The sequence below is a fragment of the Convolutriloba macropyga genome, chromosome 8 (genome assembly GCF_964194025.1).
Source record: "Convolutriloba macropyga chromosome 8, txConMacr16.3, whole genome shotgun sequence".
In the NCBI taxonomy this organism is placed as follows: domain Eukaryota; kingdom Metazoa; phylum Xenacoelomorpha; order Acoela; family Convolutidae; genus Convolutriloba; species Convolutriloba macropyga.
In genome coordinates, this window is record NC_134475.1 from 24,327,836 (window position 1) to 24,354,194 (window position 26,359).

General features: G+C 35.3%; 2 protein-coding genes across 2 annotated transcripts in view; both read right to left on the reverse strand.

Moving 5' to 3' along the window:
* Window positions 1–26,359, reverse strand: part of LOC142344611 (uncharacterized) — a 324,571-nt gene that overhangs the window by 69,423 nt on the left and 228,789 nt on the right. The window lies entirely within an intron of this gene.
* On the reverse strand, window positions 15,230–26,236 carry LOC142344026 (uncharacterized). The gene is made up of 3 exons (XM_075395479.1): window positions 26,002–26,236; window positions 19,312–19,464; window positions 15,230–15,510 (listed from the first exon to the last, which is right to left on the reverse strand). Exons 1-3 carry the CDS (start codon window positions 26,032–26,034, stop codon window positions 15,361–15,363), a joined length of 336 nt encoding a protein of 111 aa, XP_075251594.1. The 5' UTR covers window positions 26,035–26,236; the 3' UTR covers window positions 15,230–15,360.

Here is a 26,359-nt window from a genome sequence, read left to right on the forward strand (position 1 = left end):
AAAATATCATTTTGTTATTCTCTCATTTTTGAGAAATTAATTCTTTTACTTAGTTAAAAACGCTTTTTATTCCGCTTGCGAAAGTCCATAACCCAACAGGTTATGGGCCCAGCAATTTTTTAAGTCATAAAATTAATTTCCAAAACAAAACTAATTTGTTGTTGACAGTCATAATCCTTTTCTGCTTAGTACCTTTTCTTTTCACAACTGTTTTGCCTGCTCAAACTTCAATGGATCAACAGACAGTGAAGCTGCTGACCTACACAGGAAAGGCACAGGACTTTCCAATCTGGAGCACAAGATTTGTGGCGATGATGCAGACGAAGGGACTCTACAAATCACTACTGGGGACAGAGGAGCAACCCAATGAGCCTGTGCCACAGGCCAATGGGGCAACCAATGATGAAAAGAACCACAAGGTGCTGAAGGATGCATATGAGAAGGAAGTTGCAGACATCAAGGAGAAACGGAACAATGTGTGGTGCCATCTGGCACTGACTCTAGATGCAACAACCCTCATGCTGATGAGACATGACTGTGTGGGAGATGACGGCATTGGAGATGGAGCAAAGGCTTGGAAGCTTTTGCAAGAGAGATTTCAGAGTTTGGAGACGCCGACAGTGGTGACTTTAGTGGCACAGCTTGCTCGACTGCAGCTCGAGGATTCTGAGGATTTGGACAGCTTCTCCATCAGAGGACAGGAGTTGCTCACAAGGCTACAAGAAGCAGGGGAAGCAGTCTCAGAGACCCTCTTCAACGCCTTGGTCCTCAATGGTCTGCCAATGAGGTATGAAAGTTTTGTAATACAGGAAACCTTCAACCCGGCAACGAACTTCACAGAGTTGAGAAAAAGGCTGCAGAACTTTCATGAGAGCACGGTGCAGAGACACAAGTGACAAAGTGGTTCAGTGGCACTGGCAGTGAAGCGTGACTTCAAGAAGGGACCCAAGAAAGGAAACTGCTTTGTGTGTGGGATCCCTGGACACTTTGCCAAGGACTGCAGGAAGAAGGAGACAGCACAATGCAGCAAGTGTGGTGAGAAGGGTCACCTAGATAGGGCATGCAAGAGACAAAGAGATGGAGGCAAACATGAGTCAGTGGCAATGGGTCCAACATTGGCTACACCAGACGAGGAATGCTGGGCAGCTCTTACCCAGTGGAAGACAGCAGGCATGCTAGTGGACAGTGGTTGTATAGATCACATAGTGACGAACATCGATGCGTTCCTGGACTTTGTGCCCATTCAATCAGTGGTCAGAAATCCCAACGGAGAGGCTTCCAGAGTGGTGGGCAGAGGCTGTGTGAGGATCAGCATACCCTCAAACAAAGGGGAATTCCAATGCGAACTCAAAAATGTTCTGTGTGTGCCAGACTATTCTTCAAACCTCCTATCAGTCTCAAGATGCACGGAGTGGGGACATAGCTTCACTTTCAAGAGAGGAAACAGCTGCATGAAACTCCAGAAGGGAACTCGGGTAAAACTAACACAAGAAAATAATTTGTTTTACTTACCCTGCAGCGTTCTAGAATTCAAGATGAGTTCCAACAGCGTGAAACTTGACAGTGCAAGGAAGTGGCACAGACGATTGGGTCATTTGAATCAAGCGGATGTGGTCAGGAATGCACCAGAGACAATGGGGGAACTCGATGATGTATGCAATGTGTGTGCATTGGCCAAGATCACAAAGACTCCAGTACCAAGAGTGGCAGAGACCCAAGCAGAAGAGAAGCTGGAAAGGGTGTTCACAGACGTGATGGGACCTTTCAGAGTACAGTCACTGTCAGGGTTCCGGTTCTGCATAGTGTTTGCAGACCAATACACGAAGTTTGTGTTTGTGGACTTGCTTAAGGCAAAGAGTGAAGCACTGGCCAGCCTGAAGAAATTTGTTCTCAGTGTGAGGACGCCCAAGAAGCTGAGGCAAGACAATGCGAAGGAGTTTCTCTCAGAGCAGTTTGAGACGTACTGCTTAGATGCAGGCATTCTACAGGAGAAGACCATACCAGAGACGCCACAACAGAATGGGTTAGCTGAGAGGTGCAACAGGACACTGCTGGAGATGGCAAGATGTTTGCTCATTGACTCAGGACTTCCAAAGATGATGTGGGGAGCAGCAATTCTTCACGCAGCAAGGATCAGAAACTTGGTTGTGAGACGAGGAGAAGAAAAATGCCTAGCAGAGCTGATGAGAGGTATAAAACCTAAGCTTCCAATTAGTAAATTATCTATTTTTGGTTGCACAGTCTTCATGAGGAAGAGGGACAGTGAAGTCAGCAAACTTGAACCCAAGGCACTGGAAGCAAAGTTTGTGGGTTACACTGAAGGAGAAAACGGATACCTGGTGTACATACCCAACACACGCAAGGTGATGGCAGTTCGAGATGTGATCATCAAGGAGTCTGAAGTGGGCTCAATCCCTGACAACAAAGAAACGGCGGACCTACTAGATGATGGGTCGGAACTGGGAATCTGCCACCCAGATGATGGTCATCAAGACGATGACAACAGAGAACGACAGGACACATCTACTGCAATAAAGGAGGAGTGGCATGACGCAGGGAGCGTGAATACTCAAGAAACAACACTGAGACAAGAGGCCTCGGATGTTGGAGAAACAGCACTAGATGAAGAATCTACTGCAACAAGAGGGAGTCACAGAGACTCAGATTCACTGGAAGACAGTGACACAGAAGACTTCTCACAGTTAGAGACAGTTGGCTTCAATGAAGATGCACTGGAACACGCGGACAGAGCGGAGCCCAGACGAGGGACACGAGCAAGGAATGTTCCGCAATTTTTTGGAGAAGTCAGGACCCATCTTGCTGTGACTGAGGACGACTATGTGGAACCCAAAACAGTCTACGAAGCCAAGCAAGGTGACGATTGGGACCAGTGGCACCGGGCAATGAAGGACGAGGTCAAGGCACTCCAAGACAACGAGACTTGGAACCTAGTGAGACCACCCAGAGACAGGAACGTCATACCGGGCAAATGGGTTTACAAAGTGAAATTGGGACCCAGTGGTCAAGTGGACAAATACAAAGCGCGCTATGTGGCAAAAGGCTTCAAACAAGTGGAAGGACTGGACTACTTTGAGACTTTTGCGCCTACCTGCAAGCCAGAGACATTCAGGATTCTACTTCAACTATCAGCGAAGCAGGGCCATGTGATGCACCAATTTGATGTCAAGACTGCTTTCCTGTACTCACCAATCGTGGAAGAAGTGTATCTGGAACAGCCACAGGAGTTTGTAAAACGCGGATCAGATGGGGAGAAGTTAGTATGTCGACTAAATAAATCAATTTATGGTTTGAAACAGGCTGCTAACAACTGGTACAAAGAGCTGGCAAACTTCCTACTGAGACAGGGGTTCACCAGAAGCCGGAACGATCACTGCTTGTTTGCAAGATCAGAGGCAGAGGATCACACCTTCATCTTGGTCTGGGTTGACGACATCATAGTAGCATCAAGAAGTATGACAGTGGTCTCTGATGTCAAGAAGGCACTAGAAGCAACCTTTCACATGGAAGACAGAGGGAGACTACACTGGTTTCTGGGTCTAAGAATCAGACGAGAAGAGGGCAAAGTCACAGTCGACCAAGAACGCTACATAGAAACAATGCTTGAGCGGTTTCAAATGGATCAATGCAAACCCTCAAGAACTCCAGCTGATTTGAATTTGAAACTTCAGACAGCACAGAACGGAGACGAAGAAGTGGACCAGAGGATCTACAGCAGCTTGGTTGGATCACTTCTGTATCTGGCCAAACAGACGAGGCCAGACATCATGTTCACAGTCAACATTCTGTCCCGACACATGAATGCACCTACCAATCAACACTGGATGTGCGGAAAACGACTTCTGCGATATCTTCAAGGTTCAAAAGGTTTAAAACTTACTTACACAAAAGAGGCTAGTTATGATTTAGTGGGGGAAAGTGATGCAGACTGGTCTGGAGACGTGAATGACAGAAAATCAACAACGGGCTATTACTTCAAGCTCAACGGACGTGGCGCAGCACTCAGCTGGGGTGTCAAGAAGCAGGCCAGAGTTGCTCTTTCTTCATCAGAAGCAGAATATCAGGGCATGGCAGCAGCAGTTCAGGGAGCACTTTACCTGAAACAACTTCTAGAGGATTTTGGCATCCAACAGAAACGTCCAATAGCAATTGGAGAAGACAACCAAAGTTGTATCAGACTCTGCCAAAACCCAGTCATGCACAAAAGGAGCAAGCACATCGAAACAAAGTTTCACTTCATCCGGGACAAGACGGAGGATGGGACTATTTCAATTCATTACGTCCCTACAGACAAAATGGCAGCGGACATCTTCACAAAGTCCTTACCCGTTTCGAAAGTGGAAACATTCAGAGCAGTTTTGATGGGAACAGACTCTACGCAATCAGCTCAAGTCTGAGTGGGGGTGTTAGAATTTCGATCAAACTATAGTCTTAAACTTAGTGAGAATTAGAAAGAAAGTTTGACTTACCAGATTAGAAAGACAAGCAATTTGATTTTGATCAAAGAAATTATATAAATGAATCGTCAAGAAATGGTGCTGAGAATCAATATTCGGTTCAAATTGGTGAATCTAGACAACTATTATTAGAGTTAGATTAATTGATGTAAAATCTTCCCAGCACGTATTAAATGATGATGATATCTCCGGAAGTGTGAATGAATTCTTAGAAAAGTGCAAATGCATTCCATTTATGGTTCCCTTTGCGACTGATTTGCAGAAGCAAACCATATTGGGTAACCTTTGCGACCCCCACTATAAATCACGGTGCTAAGATTAGTTTTGTATCTTGACTTTTTCACACTGATAATGGGTATATATACAGCTGATTTTTGAGTACTTTTTCATCCCCAAATTCAAATCACCATCTTGATCTAATAATCAGATCTCTCCTGTAAATCTCTAAATTCTACTGTAAAATATCATTTTGTTATTCTCTCATTTTTGAGAAATTAATTCTTTTACTTAGTTAAAAACGCTTTTTATTCCGCTTGCGAAAGTCCATAACCCAACACAGAGAACCATAGGATTTTTATGGCTTTGAGGAATGTATTTGTTTTAAGGAAATTTCATTATTTTTTTTTATTTTGTCAATTTTTTGTATTACTTTAGTCACTTTTTGCGTGTTCTCAGTAAAAACAGGTCAAACTTTCTTTCCTATAGAGTTAAATTTAATTTTGTGGCGGATTGTTTTTAACGGAATGTTTATGATTTTTGTGCATAATTGCCCACTTTTGCTTTTGTTTTTGATTACTTGGTAAAATTTCACAATAGTTATCAGTCTAACTGAAAAAAAGCGTTACAAAATTTGTAAATGATTTTTTTTGGTTTCATTATATGGGCTTTTAAGGGCTGCAACACCATTATCTTGCAAAAATGGGTAGAGTTTTTTTATTTTTGCCCTCTGTTTGTTGTTGATTTTTGTTGTCGTATGCCAAAAACTTGGTGATGAAAGGTCTCAGTGACCAACTGTAGATAAATCATTGATTTTAAAAGCTGATATCGGTAAATAGCTATTGGTTTTATTAACTTTCAGTTTCAATTCCTAAAGAGAGAGTAATAGTATTCTTCAACTTATCCCTTTTTGTTCAGATTCGGGTTTCTTTTCGTATTTCACAAAGTTGCATCTTTTTTGTAACATCTTTGTATTTAGAGCTCGTTTTAAAGTTTTTTTGAATCAAACAATAAATTCTCTGTTGATGAAACGTTTTGATTGATGTCTTCAGGGCTTAGACAATTTATTTCAGAAGAATTTTTTGAAAATTAGATACTTTTCATTTTTTGTGATTCTTTTAGCTATCAATTGCAGGGTTTTTTCTTATTTTGCAATGTTGTATCATTTTCGTAACTTCGCAAAATTTGGAGCTCTTTTTAATGTTTTGTTGAATCAAACAATGAATTCTCTGTTGTTTTAACGTTTTGATTGATGTCTTCAGGGCTTAGACAATTTGTTTCAGGAGAATTTTATGAAATTTAGACACTTTTCAATTTTTGTGGTTTTTTAGCTGTCAATTTTTGATATTCGTTTTACAAAAAGACTTTATAATGATCAAACAAGACGAAAATGAAGATTTTAAGTTCTCCTGGATAATTTTTTAAATAAGTTTATTGGTTTCAACAATGTGGTTTCGCAAAGTTGTGTGTGAAATTTTTTAGTTCAGCTTGTACCTAATGCTATTTTGTAGTCCTATGGTTGAGTCTCACTAATAACAGGCGCAAGTAGTTTTCCAGTTAATTGCAAGACAAACTGTCTACTCTTTTAGGCAAAAGTTTTTGATGTCTATGAATTTTGAAAGTATTTGTTTTTTTTAAAAAAAGGCAGTAGATTTTTGAGAATTGCTAATCTTATTTCTGTTAACTTGTAGCTTAGCATCACTAAAGACAGGTTACATCATTTATCTATTGATTTCCATTTTGCTCTTCATTTTGGTTTCGTTTTCCTCAAATGGTCTTTCTGCTTGGTACAACAACCAGTTTTCAAAAAAAATTCCTGATTTTTGCATATTCGCCCCTTTTTTGTAAGTTTTTGTTTTCTTTTCACAGTATTTCAATAAATGACGTCATTTGATTCACATTTTTTTCACTTTATTGAAACGCAATTGAAGATTTCAATGTTTTTATTGAACATCTTAATGTTAATTGGCTGGGGCATTGTTTTCATGCAAATTTTTTCGTGCAAATTTTTCCTTTTTGCCTGTATTCGTCGTTCTTTTTGCAGTCGTTTGACATATCCTGGATAGTGCAAGGTGTGAATCGCTCTCTGTGGAGGTATAAAAGAATCTCTCAATGATTTCATTTGATGCATAATGTTTCTAATCAGTTCAAAAACTATTCTTTTCAAAAAAAGCAATGTTTTTTTAAATTTGCCCTTTTGCTCAGTTCTTGTTGACTTGTTACCAAGTCGCATTGAGGATAAGTTCCACATTTTGTTCCAATAAAGTACAGGTTAACCTTCTTAGTATAAGTTTAATCTGATGCCATCTTGATTTGGTTATTAATGATTTTCAAAAAAAGGACAACGAGTTTTGGTCGTAATTAACATTTGAAACTATTTGATCTTTATCGCCGTCTTTTCTGGTAGTCATATTATAGTAGTGAAAGCTCTCATAGGCCCTCTAAGGTTGATTGTTTTATTCGTTTATTAGTTTGTTGAACGACATGTTGACGTGTTAATTTTTTAATCTCTTCCTCATTTGGTAAAAAATTAAGTGAAAATGTAGATGAGCGGGGTCAGAACTTAATGTGCGAACGCGCATTACCGAGCCTCCTTGTTTTCTTATAAGCTGGCTTTGAATATTCTTAATGATAAAGTTCTTAGTAAGCATCTTACCAGAAATTACGCGTTAACATCGTTTAAAATCTAATAATATGTTTCTATAATTCTTTCTTTACAACTTATCATATCCTACACGAAAAAAACTCAATCTTATTAATTTTCAAGCTTAATAAAAATTTTCATTTTGTGAGATCTTACTAGATCTTACACGATGAAAAGCCTGAGTCAGCTTCTTATCAGATTTTACACGATAAAAACTCAAGAATCACTAGGGATAGAACGTACGTTTCCTTCAGGGATTTCCATGAAAATTTTGAAAAAATGTTTTTTTAACCCAATCAGAAGGGAACTTACCTGCAATCATGAAGAACATTCATTCAAATTTGACGCACTGAAAAATGGAATTCTTGCAAAATTCTGGAACAAATCGCCTAATTTTGGGGGTTTTTGCAATTGTGCCGTAACAATAAACCATAGTGATTAGAGGAAACACTATTAAAAGAGTATTATTATCGTGCAGAAAATTGTATCGAGCAAAACAATGTAAAGCATTTGAAAAGCTTTGAGTAGGGTCCTTCGCAATGTAGTGAAAACTACTGTAAAATAGAAAATCGATCTGAAACATGACGGAAAAATCCGTTGAATTGTAGGATTCAGTCTATCTCCGTTACGTTTTTCCTTCAAAGAAGAATTTTTTTAAAAATCAATCTTTTCTAAATTTTTATAATAGAAGGTCCTGTCTGAAAGCACTCTTCGTTGCAGGATTGTAGATACAAATAAATAGAACTGGAAAATCCACAATCTGCTTAGCTATTATTTAATGACCATTTTTTTCGCGGCATTTAATCATTTTATTTAATTTTTTGGCATAAGAAAACACTTTTATTGACCCAATTCAAGATTTTCAAATGTAATAAATTTTGATAGCATTTAAAGTTGTTTTAAAAAATATATTTTCAAAAAAAATTAGTCGGGCAAGGTACAATAAAAAGTTTTGCTGTAGTGTTTATTTTGTTTTAAGTAGTCACGGAAAGATGTAATGAGCTATCAACTTTTTATTCATTTAGTTTATTTAGCCTCGCTTGGCTAAATTCACTTAGTTTATTTAGCCCAGCTTGGTTTGACACAGATTTCGAATGAGGTCTTTATTTCCGACAAGCCTAGTTTTTTTGACACCCTACCATGAACTTTGACAGCTTCGTCAACAGTTCATAGGCAGTTTGTTCCCCTAGTCACAGTTCTTGAATTAACTCTTCAGTTTTTCGTCTTTTTGTTAATTTTGTGTGTTTTGTTTATTGGTTTTAAATATCCAAGGAACGCCAGAATTGTCTGTCCACGACTGATTTGAAGAACAACTTTAGCAAAGATTTGCTTTTGTTTGTTTCAAAAAGTCCAGTCATGTACAATCGTTAATCTGCATTTTTTGATATCAACTTTTGTCAGATATATTCAGCATCTTTCTCTTCTTTCATTTACGTTTCGTTGGCAAATTTAATGTCATTTTAAGATATCGAAATGACTTTGAATTGACAAATGTAAACTACATCAGATTCAACAGCTGCTCTTTTGGTCGATCTGGTACCCCCAGTAAGCAACCCATGTTGATATCACATCCGTTTTGCGCGACTCAAGTCAATCTGATCAGAGCTGAATTTAGTGTGGATGGCCTGTTCAGAGGCGCTTGGGTCGCGCACCTCGACCTGGGTTAGATCGCACAGATTTTCAATGGTGTATTTTTCCCGAAGACGTCTTTTTTAAGTTTTTCTGTCAAATTTTGACGCCCGAATGCACAATTATTGAATGCAGAAACTCTATAGAAGATAATATTCAAACGATCAATATTCTCTCGTTTCCTTGAAGTAGGAAACGACCGGGCCAATTATACAAAATGACACTATAATAGTTTTCAGAGCAGAAACAATCAGTTCTCGGGAAGCAAATTCAAGTTAAGGAGCCAAATGATGTCTTGAATGATTGAATAACCGTGGAACTGCGTTTTTCAAAATGGGGACGAAATATTTTTGATGGTCGTTACCCCGACAACTGAAACATCGTTACTTTAATTGAGGCTCAGACAATATGAAGAGGACACTAAAAGTGAGGAGAGGAGTAATTCTCATGTCCTAATTGTATTGTATTGTGTGTGTTAGTGTGTGTATGTGTGTGTGTGTTTTTATGTTTTACGCAAATTTATAAAACTGGGTTGTGGTCTAATTTTTAGCTAGATAGATATCTTCACTTCTTCGCAGGTAATTTAGATTTTGCATTTCGTTTAAGGGCGCTTAGGGCTTGATCGTCATTTACATCGAATTTCAGACATACCCCATTGGTAATCTGCGCCAAGTTTAGTCTTCAGCTTCTACTCCTGCTAATGTATCAAACATCATCTGTGGTTTACGAAAAAAATATTGTCAAAAGTGATAAAGTGAAAAGTGGAATTATAAGAATAAAGAAATCAAATGAATATAATATGTTCTCTTACTACGAGAAGCTATTGAAACTGATTAGAATACAAATGTCGGTTGAAACTGATTTGGTTACATGAGAATGGCATTAAACTTTCAAACGAAAAGAACTTGAAAGATGACAAAGATGCTGAAATTGTCTCTTAAATTTTTAAATTGAATTCTCATGAGGGATTGCATTTGACCGACTCTTTGAAAATAACAAAAGCAAATTTTTTCTAGTTTATTTTTCATATCAGTCGCTGATAGCCAATTATATCTTTCCTTGACTATTTAAAACAAAATAAACAGTACGGGCAAATTTCTTTCTTGAAAGAATCTGATATTTTAGAAAAAGTTCAAACTGTTACAAAAACTATTGAAAAGAAACGATTGAATTTCTTGAATTTGATCTTAAAAATTAATTTTTGATGCAGCAGAAATTCAAATGAAAAACAAACTTCAAAAAAAAATTCATCGCACAGATTTAAGAACATCTAAAACTGTCTTTGGTTCATAAACGTAGTCTATAGCAAGAAAATTGTTTTTTTTCTGCTTCACTAAAACGTGACTATATGAAAGTTTGGTAGAAAATATACCTTAACATGACGATTTCCTTGTGAGCAGGATAATAAAGAGCCGTTGATCCTCATGACATAGTTTCTATTGAAAGCAAAAACAACAACTTTAACAAAACATGAAGCATTGTGATTTTTCAATGCCGTCCACCATAGCCGTTCCAATTTTCATTATTTGTATCTCCAAGCCTCTCACGGTTTGTTATTCAGTTCTCTTCATCTCTACGATTGAGCTCGCATATTATGAGAATAATTGCAAGTGCAAGGTCTTCCTACAGAGTTTGTTGTTGCAATTAAGCTACAGTAATTTTGTGGACAAAAATGATTATACCTAACCCATTCATTGGTCTGTTTTTCTTTTTGCATATGAATCGTGGCATTCAGAAACGACCTTGATAAAATGTATTCTTAACAAAATCGAATTTTGAAGTAGGTAAACCGTGGACAGCTAGTTGCAATCGGCTCATAAATTTGACTACTCTACTGCGTCAAATGTTTTCGGATTCCAATAATTTACTATACTTTACCAAAAATTTCAAAAGTTGATAATTTCTTTTTGCTCGACATTGTCTTAGATAATAAAAAAATTTAGGCAAACTATAAAAGAAGTATGAGATTTTTTCGACAACTTCATCTTTCCTTTTAGTAGTAGCCAGGGATTTTAGTGCTTGGTCTCTGTGGTTTTTGCATCGAGTAATCGACTTCGATAGCTTTGGTTTGAGTCGATGATCCTTCTGTATCCCGATTGTGATTTTTCTAATTCGTGTAGATAGTATTAATTCTTACTGTGAACCAAGTTTGAGAAGTATATACAGCAATTAAACTAAGTATCCTGTGTAATCGTTCAATTTTGTTTTGCAGTTGCATTAATATGATGATCTTGATGTTTTTTTGTTATAGTAATAAAGTTAAGTCTTTTTTAGTGATAAGTCTCAGTTCTCCTAGAGGCTAGCTAATTCTTCCCATGATTTTCAGTATATCAGATTTCATTGTGTTTAGTTGCCGTTTTTAATATCAAGTCATTGATGTATAGCTTCTTTCGCTTTTTCAAAGATTTGCTTTTAAATTGTCGGTATATATAAACACATGGTTTTTGCTTCTAAAGATTGATTTACATTGAAAAACTCCCTATTTTTATTAAATCGCAATAATTCTGTTAAAATTTTTTACCTACATGAAACTAGAAGCCTATTTCTCCTGAAGTTGATTTGAGGCACAGCCAACCGTGACGCACGTCGGTCGATCCGTGATCGACTCTGACATTTTGGTCGACCCCGACAACTATGGTCTGCACAAAGTCTGCTCATACCCGATACCAGTCGACCACGATTTTTTCATACCCAAGTGGACCTCTCGACTAGGGAAGGTTAAATTAACACGAACAAGTGGAACCAGCAAGATTTGAGTCGTAACGCGACGTGGCGATTTCGTGGAACTTCTCACCAAAAATACAGTAACCTGAACGTAATCGAGTATGGACTTCCTTCCAACGGAGGTGAACGCTTCAAATTGACCAGTACTTCACATTTAAGTTCTATAGTCTTTTCTTTTTGCCCTAGACTAGACCTCGAACTATGAAAAGACCAATGCACGGTATGAATAAAACCCAAAAAAATAATATCTAAGAAAATGTCAGGCAACTCTGGCAAATTCAAAACAATGAAACAAGGTTATTTGATGGATCCCAGGAAGGCGTTTTATTCAAAAACTTGCTAATGAACTGGAAAAAAATAACATTTGAATGGAAGCATCGAACATGAAAGCTGGTGACCTTCATTCTGTTCTTCTATCCTAATTTGTTAGTCAGGTAATAAGTTTCCGGCAAAAAAATAACATTTTAAAGTAATTATATGGCAATTTTTTGTCTCTCATAAACTTTCTCCCTCATCTACTAGCAGCTGCTTCTATTTTCGTTGTTTATTTAATCCCCTGATAAACTCTTCTTAGGACTAATACTGGTCATCTGCCTAGCTCCATTCGGACATATTGGCGACCTGTCAGGTGGTTTTTTTTACTGTGTGGCATAATCTATGTTGATAGGGACAAGAAACTAAAAAATAATTTAGATTGTACTGTTTGTGCTATATTTATTTTTTCAAGTGTTTTGAAAGGAAATGAATTTTTTTCTGTCAAAGCAACCTGCACATTTGTGGAACTAATGTGATAATTTGAAAGCATTAAACCATAAGATCTGCAGTCAATCAACGAAACTTGATATGAAACAAAATTTCAAAAGCAATTGCTTAAAAGAGCCACATGTTAATAACAAATTAAGAGAAAAACAACAAACTATTTTTGTCCAAGAGAGCTTTTGAAAAAAAACTAATTTTTAAATTGCTTTTCATGTTATTAATTGAAAAATTTGAGAATTGACTTTTAGATGAAGTAAAATTTTTGTCCCTGTTATCCACGTGAAAGGTACGCTTTGCGCAAAAATTTACCGCAACGCAGTGAAAAAACATTTTAGTTGTAAGGTGTGAATCATCTGCTACTGACATCTGAAACAAACTAATGAATGAAAATGAAAAACATCTTGATTTCTCATTTGGACTCCTACTGTACATCATACCCAAAGACGGGTGTTGCCCAGACCGAGCAGGTTTTGGTCACCCTTGGTCAAACCAAACAGACATTGACCACCATTGGCTAGAATGAAGAGACTTTGTCCAGACTATTGGTCCCATCGAACAGATCTTAAGCCACACCATTGTCAAGACCATTGGCCTAACTGAACAGACTTTGTACAGGCCATTGGCTAGACCCATTTATGCTTGCAGAAGCATCCACTAAAATTTCTAAATTATTCGTTTCATTTCTTTAACGAGAAATCAAAAGGAGATTTAAGAAAAAAATTAAGGAAAAAAACGGTTGAATTAAAGACTAATGCAAAATTTTGAAATTAGTTTGATGACGTAGTCTAATAATCTAAAAGTAGATGTTGGTTACGATCGATTTACTATTGTTTTGAAAAACAGTCACTGCAGCACGCATTTATACAGTTTATAGAGGACCGGCTCTTCTTTTGACCCCTAGGCCTTGAATTTGGGTATCGGCCAGACCAAACAGACCCAAATGTTGTTATTGGCCAGAACAAACAGATCAAAATTGCCATTGGCCAGACGGAAAACCGCGACCCAATTTTTTTCAGACCATTGAGTTGGGTCAACCGGACCCCTCTGTCTGCGACTGTTCTCTAATCGGAGAGATTTGGGAAAGCATTTATTATCCTATTTGTCAAAAAATGGCTAAACTGTCACCAAATTGAAAAAAAAAATTGAGCATATTTTTTTTTACTGTGGTTCGCCTTTAACGTAATTTTTTCAATGCACAAATTAGTTAGGTAAAATAGAAAATTAGTTGACGAGGTATGGCGCCATCACAGACAAAGACACGTTTATAAATCCGTCTTCACATAGGAAGACACTTTTCTGCCTATAACTGTCAGTATGGCCATGATAAAATTGCCAAGACCAGAATAATTGGAATTATAAAATTCATGCTGAAAATATAATGTTTCATGACTGAATTGCCCTCCTTCCAAATGCCGGGGTTGTTGCCTCCGAACCGCGTTGGAAAACTCAAATTGACAAAATCTTCCTTTTCAAACGTATTGTAACTGTGCAAACAACATTTTCCAGTTTTCAACAGTTTTCCAGAACATTCTTTTAATGAAGTTGCCAGCCCTCGTTGTTGATTGATTGGCGAATTTGGAACGGAAAAGTTGAGATCATTCTATTGCAAACTCTTCTACTAGTGTATCGACTAAAATATTATTCTACTAAATTTAAAGGTTTGGTGTTCTAAAAACCGTAGATTTATTACTATAATGGTCCAAAACGAACGGTTTTAACACAATACGGCCTTACTAATTTATTACTGGAGCCGTCATAAAAACAACTGGACGGTAAACAGCTGGAAATAGAATTCAGCAGGTCGTATCCCAGCAGCTTCGGTTTGGAATCCTTCAGAAGAATTGTAACAATGAAAACAACCACGACAATTATTTCAAATTAAAAGCTTTAATAACTCAGTTTCAATAATTATTAATTCGATTTTTAAAAAAAGACATTGAGGGCATGATTGCATGATTGCTAATAATCATTAAATAAGATGATCCTACTTTTATCTTCACGCAAAATTTTGCAATACATCGAAAAAAAAACCAAAACCATGCGTATCGCCTGATTTTCTGGTTGAATCTGGCGAGAAGCATGTTTGAGGTCAGTGATTTAAGTCTCAAAAACAGAGGTTTCAGCGTTAAAACTATCTAAAAAAACAGGGGTAGAAACGTTGAATTTATGTAAGATTTCGGTATGTTGAAATCACGAAAATCTACGCTTATAAAAGCTTAAAAGCGCCAGAAATTTCAAAATTTCACCACATTTTAAGGTACGTGGTGTTCGAGTCTGTTTTGTATAGACACTTTTTGTATGAAAACTGAAGTATTATGGTGGTACAATGATTGAAGAGGCGACAAACATACAGGTTATTGCAGAGACAGATGTCTGAGCGTTAAAAATATCAAACATCAACTCGTACAAACGATGAAAATAAGTACGTTCTACGCTTCTAAACGCGAAAATAGTCTCGGGTCCACACTTGCAGATGCAAATTTATGTAAGATCCACGCTTATAAACCCCAGAATTACGTTAGACCTACGTTTACGTTAGACCTACCTTATGTAAGATTATGCTAAGAAGTGCCAAAATAATTCAAAATCTACGCTTATAAACTCAAATATTATATAAGATATAAGCTGTGAAGTACCAGCGTTTTGTCAGCAATATTATGTAAGAAAGTTGCAAAGACTTTTTGAACTTTTCAACGCTAATTACACTCTACTTTACATAAATTCGACAAAATTCCTCACCCCGGGTGACTAAACATCTCAAAACTTTTCATTTTGCCTTGAAAATATGGGTAGCTATCATGAAAGTCCCAATAAACGCTCAAATGAATAATTTGTAAGCACCATAATGTACTGGAAGTTTTCTGCGGCATATGAGATTATATAAGATATCCTGACATAAAAAAAGACTGAAGACTATCTCCATGATCCAGTGGAAGATGACGATCTTGAAGATCGAGAAGATTGCCTGGAGGAATTCTTTAAACTATGAGATTGTATTTCGGTCTTGGTCTGTGTGTACATCTTGTTGTCATCGTCCGAGAGCACTTCATTCGTTACGTGTGCCTATAAAAAAGAAGTTGACATATTACAAATCGAATGAACTAGTGCGAAAATAGGTAAGCGAAGCTATAACTAGCATTGAAAATTAAATTTTGAAACTAAAAAAACATTAACGCTGTATTCAACGCAATCACCGTAAAGATATGTAGGAATTTTCTGTTGATAATTCGTGTTTCAAACGCTAGAGCTGATCATACAAAATTGACCGCTTATTAGACCGTTCTCAAGGGGGGTTGAATGCTCTGTCATTTTATTGTCATTTTGAATTGTATTTAATCATCATTGTTCATTTGCCAATCAATAAGTAGCTATTTCCATATTTAGTGTTCATATTTAGCCCTTAATTAAGGCGATTGTCGTTTCCATGTTTAACCTTTCACCTAAAAGTTTAGGTACTCACGTCTGATCTTCAGTCTGATTATGTGCAGTAATTTTGTTTATATGTCTGTTCAATCCACAGAAGTGAAATAATTGTGATCCAATTGTATTTTGTTTCCTTTTCTTGTTTTCCAAGTTATAATGTAACCCCTAATACCTTACAGAAACCATGCCAAGGATACGGCAATTCAGTTGTAACCTAAAATACTTGTTGAACAAAGCGAATGGACTCAAATAATAGTTAATAGATTTCGCTAACAAAACCCAAATTAAAAAGTTTTGCAAAATGTTAATAAACTCGCTTTTTTAAGAGGGATCAAAGTGAGATATCGTTGGAGAGGTGCAATAAACAGCTTCGGCGTTAATGTCTGCGCGTTTATAACGTATTTTTTTTTTTACAAAAATCTATAAAGTTATAGACAACCTACACAAAAACAAAGCACCAGGAAATTACGCTATTGGAACACATCTTCAGATTATATTAAACGATTGTCTTCAAGGGAAAGTATTTCCAGAATGATGCACACATCTCACCAATTTTCAAAAAACGAGATGTTTCTGTTTTAGCTAATTAACGCCCAATCCGTAACACCAACTTTTGCAAAAGTCTTTGGAAGAATTTTACAGAATCAGTTAGTAGAATATCTTGAAAAATATGTGCTCCTGAACAGAAAAACAGTTTGGCTTCCTATCAAGAAATTCGTCACCTGATGCTGCGCTCTACTTTATTGAAAAAAGGAAATATAGAAGATATCCACGACACAGTTGCTGTGTTCTTGGATCTTGCTAAAGCTTTCAATTCAATTTCACATGAGATCCTGCCCAAGAAAACTGAGAAAACAGATTTTGCCCAGGAAATTTCAATTTCTCTCAATCATCAGTTTTACTCCTCAAATTTTTTCTCACAAATCGAACATATTGCGTTAAATTGGGTATTGATGTGTCAGATAAAATAACTATCAATCATGTTGTTCTAAAAAGAACTGTGTTTGGACCTCTTTTTTTTCTGTTATATATCAACGATTTTTCTGAAAAACTGGAAGGTGAAATTGATATTATTCAATTTGCGGATGATACTAGTATTATATGCAAAATTGAAAGAAATTAAAGAAATTCTTTAAAAATTTAAAACATATTAGAACAAACAGACAAATACCTGACAGCCAATCAACTCACATTAAATGCCGATAACAGAGATATTAGTCTGTACAGACTATACTAATTGGAATCCAGAGTAAACTTTTAAAGGTGAAGTAATCGAACCAGCTCATACTTGTCAATATCTTGGAGTACAAATTGATTCAAACCTACCCGTTGAAAATGACCTGACCTCATTTTTAAGCAAAATGTTAATGCAATTCGTTCTTTGTAAGAAATCCAATTCTTCTTTTAAAAGTAAGAGTTGATGTTTTCAAGTCAATTGTACTCTCTGCTGTTTCTTTCAGTGGGATATTCCTTTACACTCTTACAGCAAAAAACATTCTCCCCAGAAATTAGGGAAGTGAACTGGGGAGTAAACGTTTGTGATTTTTGGACAAGATTTTGAGCACTCCACTTATCGTCCCATTAAGAATCGTATCTTGCCTGTCGAATTGTTTTTCTCAAAAGTTAGCTTAAAAAAGATGCAACCAGATGTGAAACAAAGGAAAAATCCAAAAGTTTTAAATTGTTCACTAGTCGCTGAAAAACTAGACAGAACAAGAGAACAAATCAAATTATAATAAAAAAGAGAACGAATACGAAGCGGAGTAAAAAAATCTTTGATCTCTTAAAGAGTTCAAAAATGGAACAAATTGCGCTTTTCAATAAGGAATTTTAACAGCAAAACTTGCTTTAAAAATGTTTTAACCGAGTTTTTGCTTGATCAGCATAGAAAAGTACCCGTTAATAGACAAATAGGAGCCTTCAAATCCTGTTTTAATTGATGAGAACGAACAGCCAAAATTTTAAGATTATTGTATTAAAAACAATACTGAAATTGTGATTAACTTATTTAACATTTGAAAGCATGTGGATATCTAACCTTAGGGTTAGAATAAGAACAATTTACATGTTTTTACTGAAAAAATTATAAGTTTACTAGTTTTGAGTAATCTATTTTGCGCTCTGTGTAGCTTTACTAATGCAATAGCCCAGCTAAATTGACTTTTAGAACGGATTGGCATAGGCGAATGTAGAGCAGAAAGCAAAAAAATATCCTGGAGAACAACTTTTTAAAATTAATTGGTCTTTGTATGTATTCTCTTCAAAAAATCCCCGTGCCCTTTATCATGCTCCACTTACGCGTTGTTACATGGCACATTAGTATGTAAAAATGTACTTGTACCCATGAGTGTAGAAACTTGTGCCCCTAAGCCGGGGGTGTGCTCCAAAAGGATTCCAAAAACGACTAGCAAAGCAGGAGTTAATTTTTCCTCAGATGAATTCGATTCGTGAAGAGGGAATGGTTTTTTAAATAAATTTTTGAGTGAAATGCTTCGAAGAACTACGCCCAATGCGGTGAAATGATGTAAGAGCGCGCTGAATGCGCCGAAATGATGTGAAGTTTTCAGAATCCGCTAAGACTTTGAAATTTCAGCGCATCTTCAGCGAATTTCCAACATAGTTTCAGAGCAGTTTCAGCACAATTCCTAATAACACTCAGCACATTTTTCAGCGCATTTCTTCAAATCAGTCTCAAAATTTCTTCAGCGCTTTTTCCGCAAATTTCGTACAAAACATTTATCACTTTTATAAGCTCAGCCTGTTTCATCTGTTGTTGATATTTTTAGTGCATTTCAGCGCATTTGTTAACCGCATTTTTGGCACAATGTTTAAATGTTGAGCTCATTTTTTGCTTCATAAAATTCAGATAACAGCTCAAAAGATGACGTAAACCGCTCGTTGATTTGTTCTGAACAAGAGTCAAGTTATTTTGCATAGTCTTTTGTGGCAATTAAGCCGTTTTTTGTCAGACATTCATGAAATTTCTCCGCAAAACTTTCTGATAACGTTCCTAAATATTGAGCTAAATTCAACAAATGAAAGGGGCACAGATTTGTAGCAATTTTCCAATTTGCGATCATAAATGCCTTTTGAGCCTTCGATTCTGAAAGTCATTAAAGCAATTTGTAACAGAAAATTTACTACTATTCGGCGAGATTTTTTTAAAAACATATTGCTTATACTGCAGTTGGTATCATGCACTTAATTTTCATAACTTCAGTGCAACACCTTACATAATATTGCGTTAAACTGCATTGAAATCTGCTTGAACTTTGAAAGAAAAGCACTGAAATGAGCTGAATTTCCAAAATTTTTGGGACAAAAACCTCAAAATGTACCCAGTAAGCTAATTTCTAAGCAGCAGAATTAACCTTGTAAGAACCAAAAACATACATATCACGACAAATACCGTCTGTCATGTGAAAAATGGGCCTGGGTTACCTGTATTCCTGGCGTAGGACAAGGGACGACCCGTCTAACAGATCTGGATCCCCCTCTAATCCGGCGTCTGGTCAGATTGTTCCGACGCGAGTTGCATTTCTCCTCAGTTGCACACAGAATGTGTTTGTTGGTCTTGCATTTGGTTGGTACAGCCTACAACACATGAAAAATAAATAAAATTAATTAAAAACACCATAACTATAAACAATAACAATCGGTTTCTTTTCCGGGTAGGTGAAATTGATGGGGAACTTTTTGAAGAAAAAGCGCCGATTTTCCACTGAACGAATACTAGATTACATTTGCTGAGCGGACATCTCAACTCTACGTTTTTGGAATGGGAGCAAAAAAGGTGCAACTCGCGTAAGAGGTGTCAACTGTAGTTTATTGACTATTATTTCTAGTGGAGCGCTGAAAAAATTACAAAAGATGCTGAAAAAAGCAGCGTAAATTCTAATTCATTGCGCCGAAACAGTGCTGAAGATATTTTTGAGCCCTCACTCAATCTTGCAAGAATCTTGTATGATTATACAATTTGGTATAAGAGTCTTGCAAGATTCTTACAAGGTCTTACAAGATAGACGTGAAATGCAAGAATCTTACAAGCGTTTTTACAGGCGTTTTCTCTTGCCGGAGTACTTACAAGAGAGGCGTTTTTCTTACATGAATCATACAAGATGGGCGGTATCTCTTGTAAGACTCTTGCAAGATAATCGTTCTTTATCGCCGGTGCCCTGAAAAACATGGATCTAAATAAAATAGCAAACTTCTGTCGGAAAAATATCTCAAGTCGATTTAAAAAAACTGACTCATTGTAGATTTCTGAACATATAAATTCCAGCTACTACAATAGGATATCAACTCTTGATGCTTATGGTATATCATAGGTTGCTGCCATGAAGCCCATTTAATTTATCAGTAATGACTTTCTACAAAAAGTGTAGGCAACGAAAACTTGTACGAACAAAGAATCAACACTTTTAGAGTTCAAACTGCAAAATACTATTTTTAAACATTTAATTAAATTAAAAGTGAAAAACATCTGTAAATTTGAACATACATACAGAGAGTACAAAATATCCAGTAATGCAAAAATATTTAGTCTGTATAAGCTAATTCAGCGTTCAGTTGCTCTGCCTCCTCGTATCACTTCTCTCATATGATCTGTAGAAAATTCCATTTAAAAACATGTACAAAGTAGAGTTGCTCACAAAGGAGTTCAAAAAATTACTATCACGATCTTTTTCGTTGAAATTAAACTTTTCTGCTGAGTTTTGATGAATGAAATAGAATTGTTTTGAAGTTCTCGAAGCCTATTCTATTTTTGCCTGAATTTTGTTTTAAGTTTCGTTCATGTTGAAAAGAGTTTCCATGATTAGTTTGAAATATAATTTCAATTTATTCTCAGGCTGCATTTCTAATTCAAGAAACAAATTTTGAAGAGGAAGAGGCTATAGTAAATACATCAATATCCAAAACTCTAAAGTACAGAGAAAACAATAAAATTGCATATAACAAAAAAACTCTTAGACAAGCTGAATAAAAATTAAGAGCTCCTTTTGGTATCATTGTTTAACTTAGAACTTTTTGCATGGTTATGATTGTTGTTCAAGTAATGAAAATATAAAAATTTGGGGAGAAGGATATTAGGCGAAACTCGATTAGGCAAAGATAACTTGCGTAGCCCCAAGGCAAAAACTTTAAACAAACAATCTTTTGAAAACGCTTTAAGTGGGTGCTTCATTATCCGCATGAAGCTAAGAAGCACTCAAGTTTCCATGACAATTGTCGTAACTTGAGAATGAGTTGTGAGTTGGTGAAACAGATGTAAAAAGTACTATTTTGGAGCTACTAACACCATTTTTTACAGTCCTCTAAAATATCGGAGAAAAGGATTTTATGAAAAAAGCTACTAAGGAAAGAGTGGCTAATTTGATTTTTGTTCCGACTCCACTTGTGGGGGGGGGAGGAACTATATACTCAAATAGGTTTTTTCTCTTCAGTCAATTTTGGCCGATCGATATATTCATCGAAGACAAATGTGAGTGGTATCATTAGGAAGCTGGTCCAGCGCAGAAATCAAGATTAAAAAGATTTTTTTTATTTTCGTTTTTTCCGAGGAGTTATCGAGGATTGAAGTTTTGTCTGAACAACGGGATATTTGTTCACTTTTAGTGTGATTTTTCTTCAAATTAAGATATTTTCTATGAAAATAGTATTTCAAACTTAAATTTCTTGCCAAAAAATGAACCAATTTAGTGTTCCTAATAGACTAAAGGCGATAAAAAGACTAGTTCTTGTCTCATAGGGAGCTTCAATATAAAAAAAATTCGAAATTTTTTGAGAGCTGTTTTTTTTATAAAACTTTTCTACTTATTTTGCTTTTTTAAGTCACCTAGAGACAAGTCACTTTTCATATCGAGGTTCCATTAATGAAAAACCTCCTTTACAGTCAAATGAAGCCCAATGAACAAAAAAATCGTTTTCAAAGAATTGCTCATGTTTTTTTGAAATTCAAATCTGAGTTTTCGTAATTTTAATTGAAATTTCGAATTTCTTTTGGAGGTTTTACTAATTTTTTGGAAAATTATGGCATGGACTCATTGAATAACAGTGCAGTATGTTCCGTAATGAGATTTAAGTGAACATATCTAGTGCTTTTAGTGGACAGCTAATGGCTGTTAAGACTTTAAAAATAATTTTTCGAAAATTTTTTGTCACATTAACCCATTATCGTGAACTGTAAGTCAGTCTCTGTGATTACAGCACCCTCTTCCCTACTGCTTTAACCAAATGTGGTCTAGCTGGCGGTTTTATCTTCTAGCTTTTAGTAATTTGACTTCAATGACACAAGATTTCAAAAAGTTTTAAAAATTTTTTTTGGATACTTCCGTATTATTGGTTAATTTCAAATCTTATCATATCATCCCATTGACAGCTCCTATTGGCTTTAAGAAGACGTTCAGTGGGTCACAGATAAAATTTAAGGAGACAAACCCTATGGTTTCAAATGGCCTCGACCATTTCTTCTCGCACTTCTCTACCGAATTTTTGGTTTTTGCCTGATTTTGTTGTTGTTTTCATAGTCATAAGACTTATAAGACTTGTTAAGATTTGTTATTGATCGCCTATGCATTAAAAATATCCTCTTAATGCTATTGAAACATATTTGAGCGTATTTTTGACTTCCGTTGAAATTTATCGAATTTAATGGCTGTTAAAAATTTAAAAAATAATTTTTCGAAAATTTTTTTTGAACATTAACCAATCTTAAATTTTTCGTGAACTGTTAGTCAATCTCAGTTTTGACAGAACCCACTTGCTTTCTACAGAAACCAATTTGAATTTCTTTGAGGTTTTTATCTTCTAACTATTGATTATATGACTCAATAACACAAGAATTCAAAATTATAAAAAAAATGGATATTTTCGTATTATTGGTTACTTTTGAACTCTTATAACATTATCCAAGTATTATACACACTATCTAGATATTATTCTAATCTTATTGGCTTGAAAAATACATTCAGTAGATCACTGATAAAAATTTCAGAGAAAAGCTAGTGGTTTAATTGGCTTCGAAATTTTCTTCTCGCACTTTTCTGAATTTTGGTTTTCGCATATTTTTGTTGTTGTTATCATAGTCTTTAGACTTATTGTGATCTCTTATTGATTATCTATGCATGACAAACATATTTTTCCGCAATGGTGTTATTTCTGAGCGTAGTTTTTGACCTCCGTTAAAAACTTTTGAGTTAATGGCTGTTAAGACTTTAAAAAAAGATTTTCGAAATTTTTTTGAATATTAACCGATCCTAAACTTTTTTCGTGGACTGTTAGCCAGTCTTAGTCGTTACAAGATCCCTGTTTATTTCGAATGCAACCGATAATACTCTGGTTAGTGGTTTTATCTTCTACCTTTTAGTTTTAAAACTTCAATGCCACTAGTTTTCAAATTTCTTTTTTTTTTAATTTCCGGGCATTTTTTTTTAATTTTTGGATCCTATTGAAATCTTATCACTTTATCTTAATACTTATAGTATTCATTAGTTTAGAGAAGAGGTTAAACGGATCATGTATGAAGTTTTCAGAGAAGAACTTAAAATTGCTTCGACACTTTCTTCTGGCACTTTTCTAATCAACTTTTGGTTGTTGCCTGTCTTTGTTGTTGTTTTCGTCTTCAATAAAATGTTGTAAGGTCTTATTGACCAAGTAAGAATGGCCAATAAACTTGTTGTCCCAAGGAGGCATAATTTAGCGTATTAAATGGATTCGGTTGAAAGCTAATGAAACTAATGGCGTTGATACTACGAGTTTTCTCAAAAGTTTCGTGGTACTAATGTATTTGTTCATATTTGACTTTTTGAAACAATATTGATAAAAAAAGAAGAATTCCATTGCTGTTAAAAAAATAATTGAACATACAAAATTTTTTTGTGAAAAGTTTAATTTTTTGCCTTCGACACTTTTGAGGCTCAGTTTTTTCTTGAAATTGTTGTTTTTGCCTGTTTTTGTTCTTTAGGTAGCTGTAAATTGCTGACAAGTCTCTTAGGCTTGTAACTGAGGATTGAATTAATGATAATAGCCGAATCAGTTAGTCAGTCAGTTTATAGCCTTTGGTCTTAAATTAATGATATACATTTTCAAACATTTTTCAAACTTTTCAGTTTTTGTTGTTCTTTTCGTCAAATTTTAACTTATTTTCATCAATGAGAGGTCACATCCAATTTCTTGTATTCCAAAAAATAAAATATTAACTGATATTATTTGTCACCCATGCTTTGTTTGTTGGACAATATGCGTTTTTATAAACGTTTTTGAGTGGTCATTTTGGCGCTTCTTTTTCTCCTCTTTCAGAACAATCACGTAGTAACAGATCCCAATGGTTTACAAATATGGCCCAAATAAACTTATTCAACCTCTCAGTATGTTTCCCGCAGCTGAATCAGTTAAAAATAAGAATTGAATTAAAAAAACATAAAATTCAAATAATAGCTAATGATTTTAATGGTAGCAATAGTTTGTGTTTTCGCAAATCGTTTCTATTTTTTTTTAGGTTTTTCTGTAGTTCGTTTCTAAGGCTTAAACTACCCAAAGACAAGGCCTTTGTGTTTTGTAGTAAACGTTCAGTGATTTATCATGGATTGTTTAGTTAAAAGCTAAAGATTTTTAAGACTTTTAAAATTTCTTGGTTTAAAAAATGTTGATTAATTTTTGAATTTCGCCTAATTGATTGTAACATAGTCTCATTAAGAAATTTTTCCGTCCGCTGTATAGTTAGGACAACTTAAATTTGATGTTGAGGTTTTATCTGACAGCATTTTGCATTTTAACGTTGTTACTATGTGCTTTTAAATTTAGATATTCAGTTTTTGCCGTGAAGTTTTTGTTTTTGATATTTTTTGTTGTCTTTTTGTCTCGTAGTCTCCTTAACTTCAGATCTCATTGGCGCTGTAATAAGGCATGGCATTATGTAATTCATTTAGTAGATAGGTTATGTAACGATTGTTTTAAACTCAAGCATCCATTTTTGTTATTTCTTTATTTGGTTGACAATTAAGTCAAAAATGTAGATGAGCTCGGGTCGGAACATCATGTGCGAACGCACATTAACGAGCCGCCTTGTTATTTCAAAAATTGCTTTATTCTTAATATTTTAGAGCTGTGCGGCACGGGTAATTTTGAGAAAAGTGTTGGCATAGCTGTTGGATAGAACTAAACGATCATGTTAAGACAGCTGTTAGTGACCCTTGAGTACTCTGTAGCGTTAAGTGGATTTACAAGTGTTTTAAATGAACCTTTCACTTTAACCTTTAAGTGTTTTAATTTTTTTCGTCTACTTTCCACAATTTAGTTCCACGAAATGTTCACCCAAAAAGGATTCACGTATTCGATCTTTTGCGTAATATCATATCCCCGAAAATTAAATATTTTTGTTACAATTCTACCAAGGTGTTTGATTCAAAAAGCACCTACAAGAATGTAACTTGCATTCGCAAACATTGAACTCAAATGAGTTAATATAAAACTTCTAATGGGAACAGCTTCTGCCCATTACACTAGTTTGAAACTTTTATGAGCTGTAAGTAGTAATGAGCTGTAAAGTTCAGCATGTTGTTTTAGCAGTTGAAAAATATATTAAATGATCTGCTTTCTAAATGGTATTAAAAACTTAAAGAAAACTTTTAAATCAAGGTGCAAAACAAAAAATCATTAACTTTGATAGGTTTATTCAAAAATATATTGAATAATTTAGCATTTGCGATTTTTCAGTGTCGGCCCGGGTTGAGGTATTTTTGTAAGATTTGCGATTCTTAGCGGTGAATTTTTTTCACCGCATTCACCGCTACTCTTACATTTTTTTTGTAATGTTTTCTGCGGTTACCATTCTTGGAAATTTAACAGTGAAATTTTGTAAGGTTTGCGATTCTTAGCGGTGAATTTTTTTTTCACCGCATTAACCGCAATCAACGCTAAAAAATAATCTTTTCACCGCATTCATCGCAAATCTTACATTTTTTAAGCGATTTTGAACGTTCATACCTCGAACTGTGGGAATTGCTTTCCTTTTACATAGTAATTACTAGTTTTAGTTTCATTGCATCAGACGTTTGATAACATACTAAATGATGTGCACAAGTTACACTGTTTCTCAGGCTGAAAATGCGGCCGGTTCAGAAAAAAGTGTACCTGAATGTAAGGAATCGAAATATCGGGCAGCATAATAGTTAGCTTCTAAAATTTTCAAAGGAATATACGCTCAGAATTTGTGAATTATCTATTTAATCAAGACTATGAAAAAGATAAGCTTTGTTATGGAGCAAATTTATCATATGTGAATTCTTGGTTAATTGGTTAGGAAGAATAGATTTGTTTCATTGTTCTGAATTTAAAATTCGTTTCATAATCTGTCAGATCAGATAGGTTCCCGTTTTCTCACGAATTTCCTCGTTACTTTGCCATTTGAACCCATTATACTTGTTTGAGTAGGGCTAAATTTAGGAACAATAACACTTAGTTCAAATTTGCTTCCTTAAACTACTTTTCA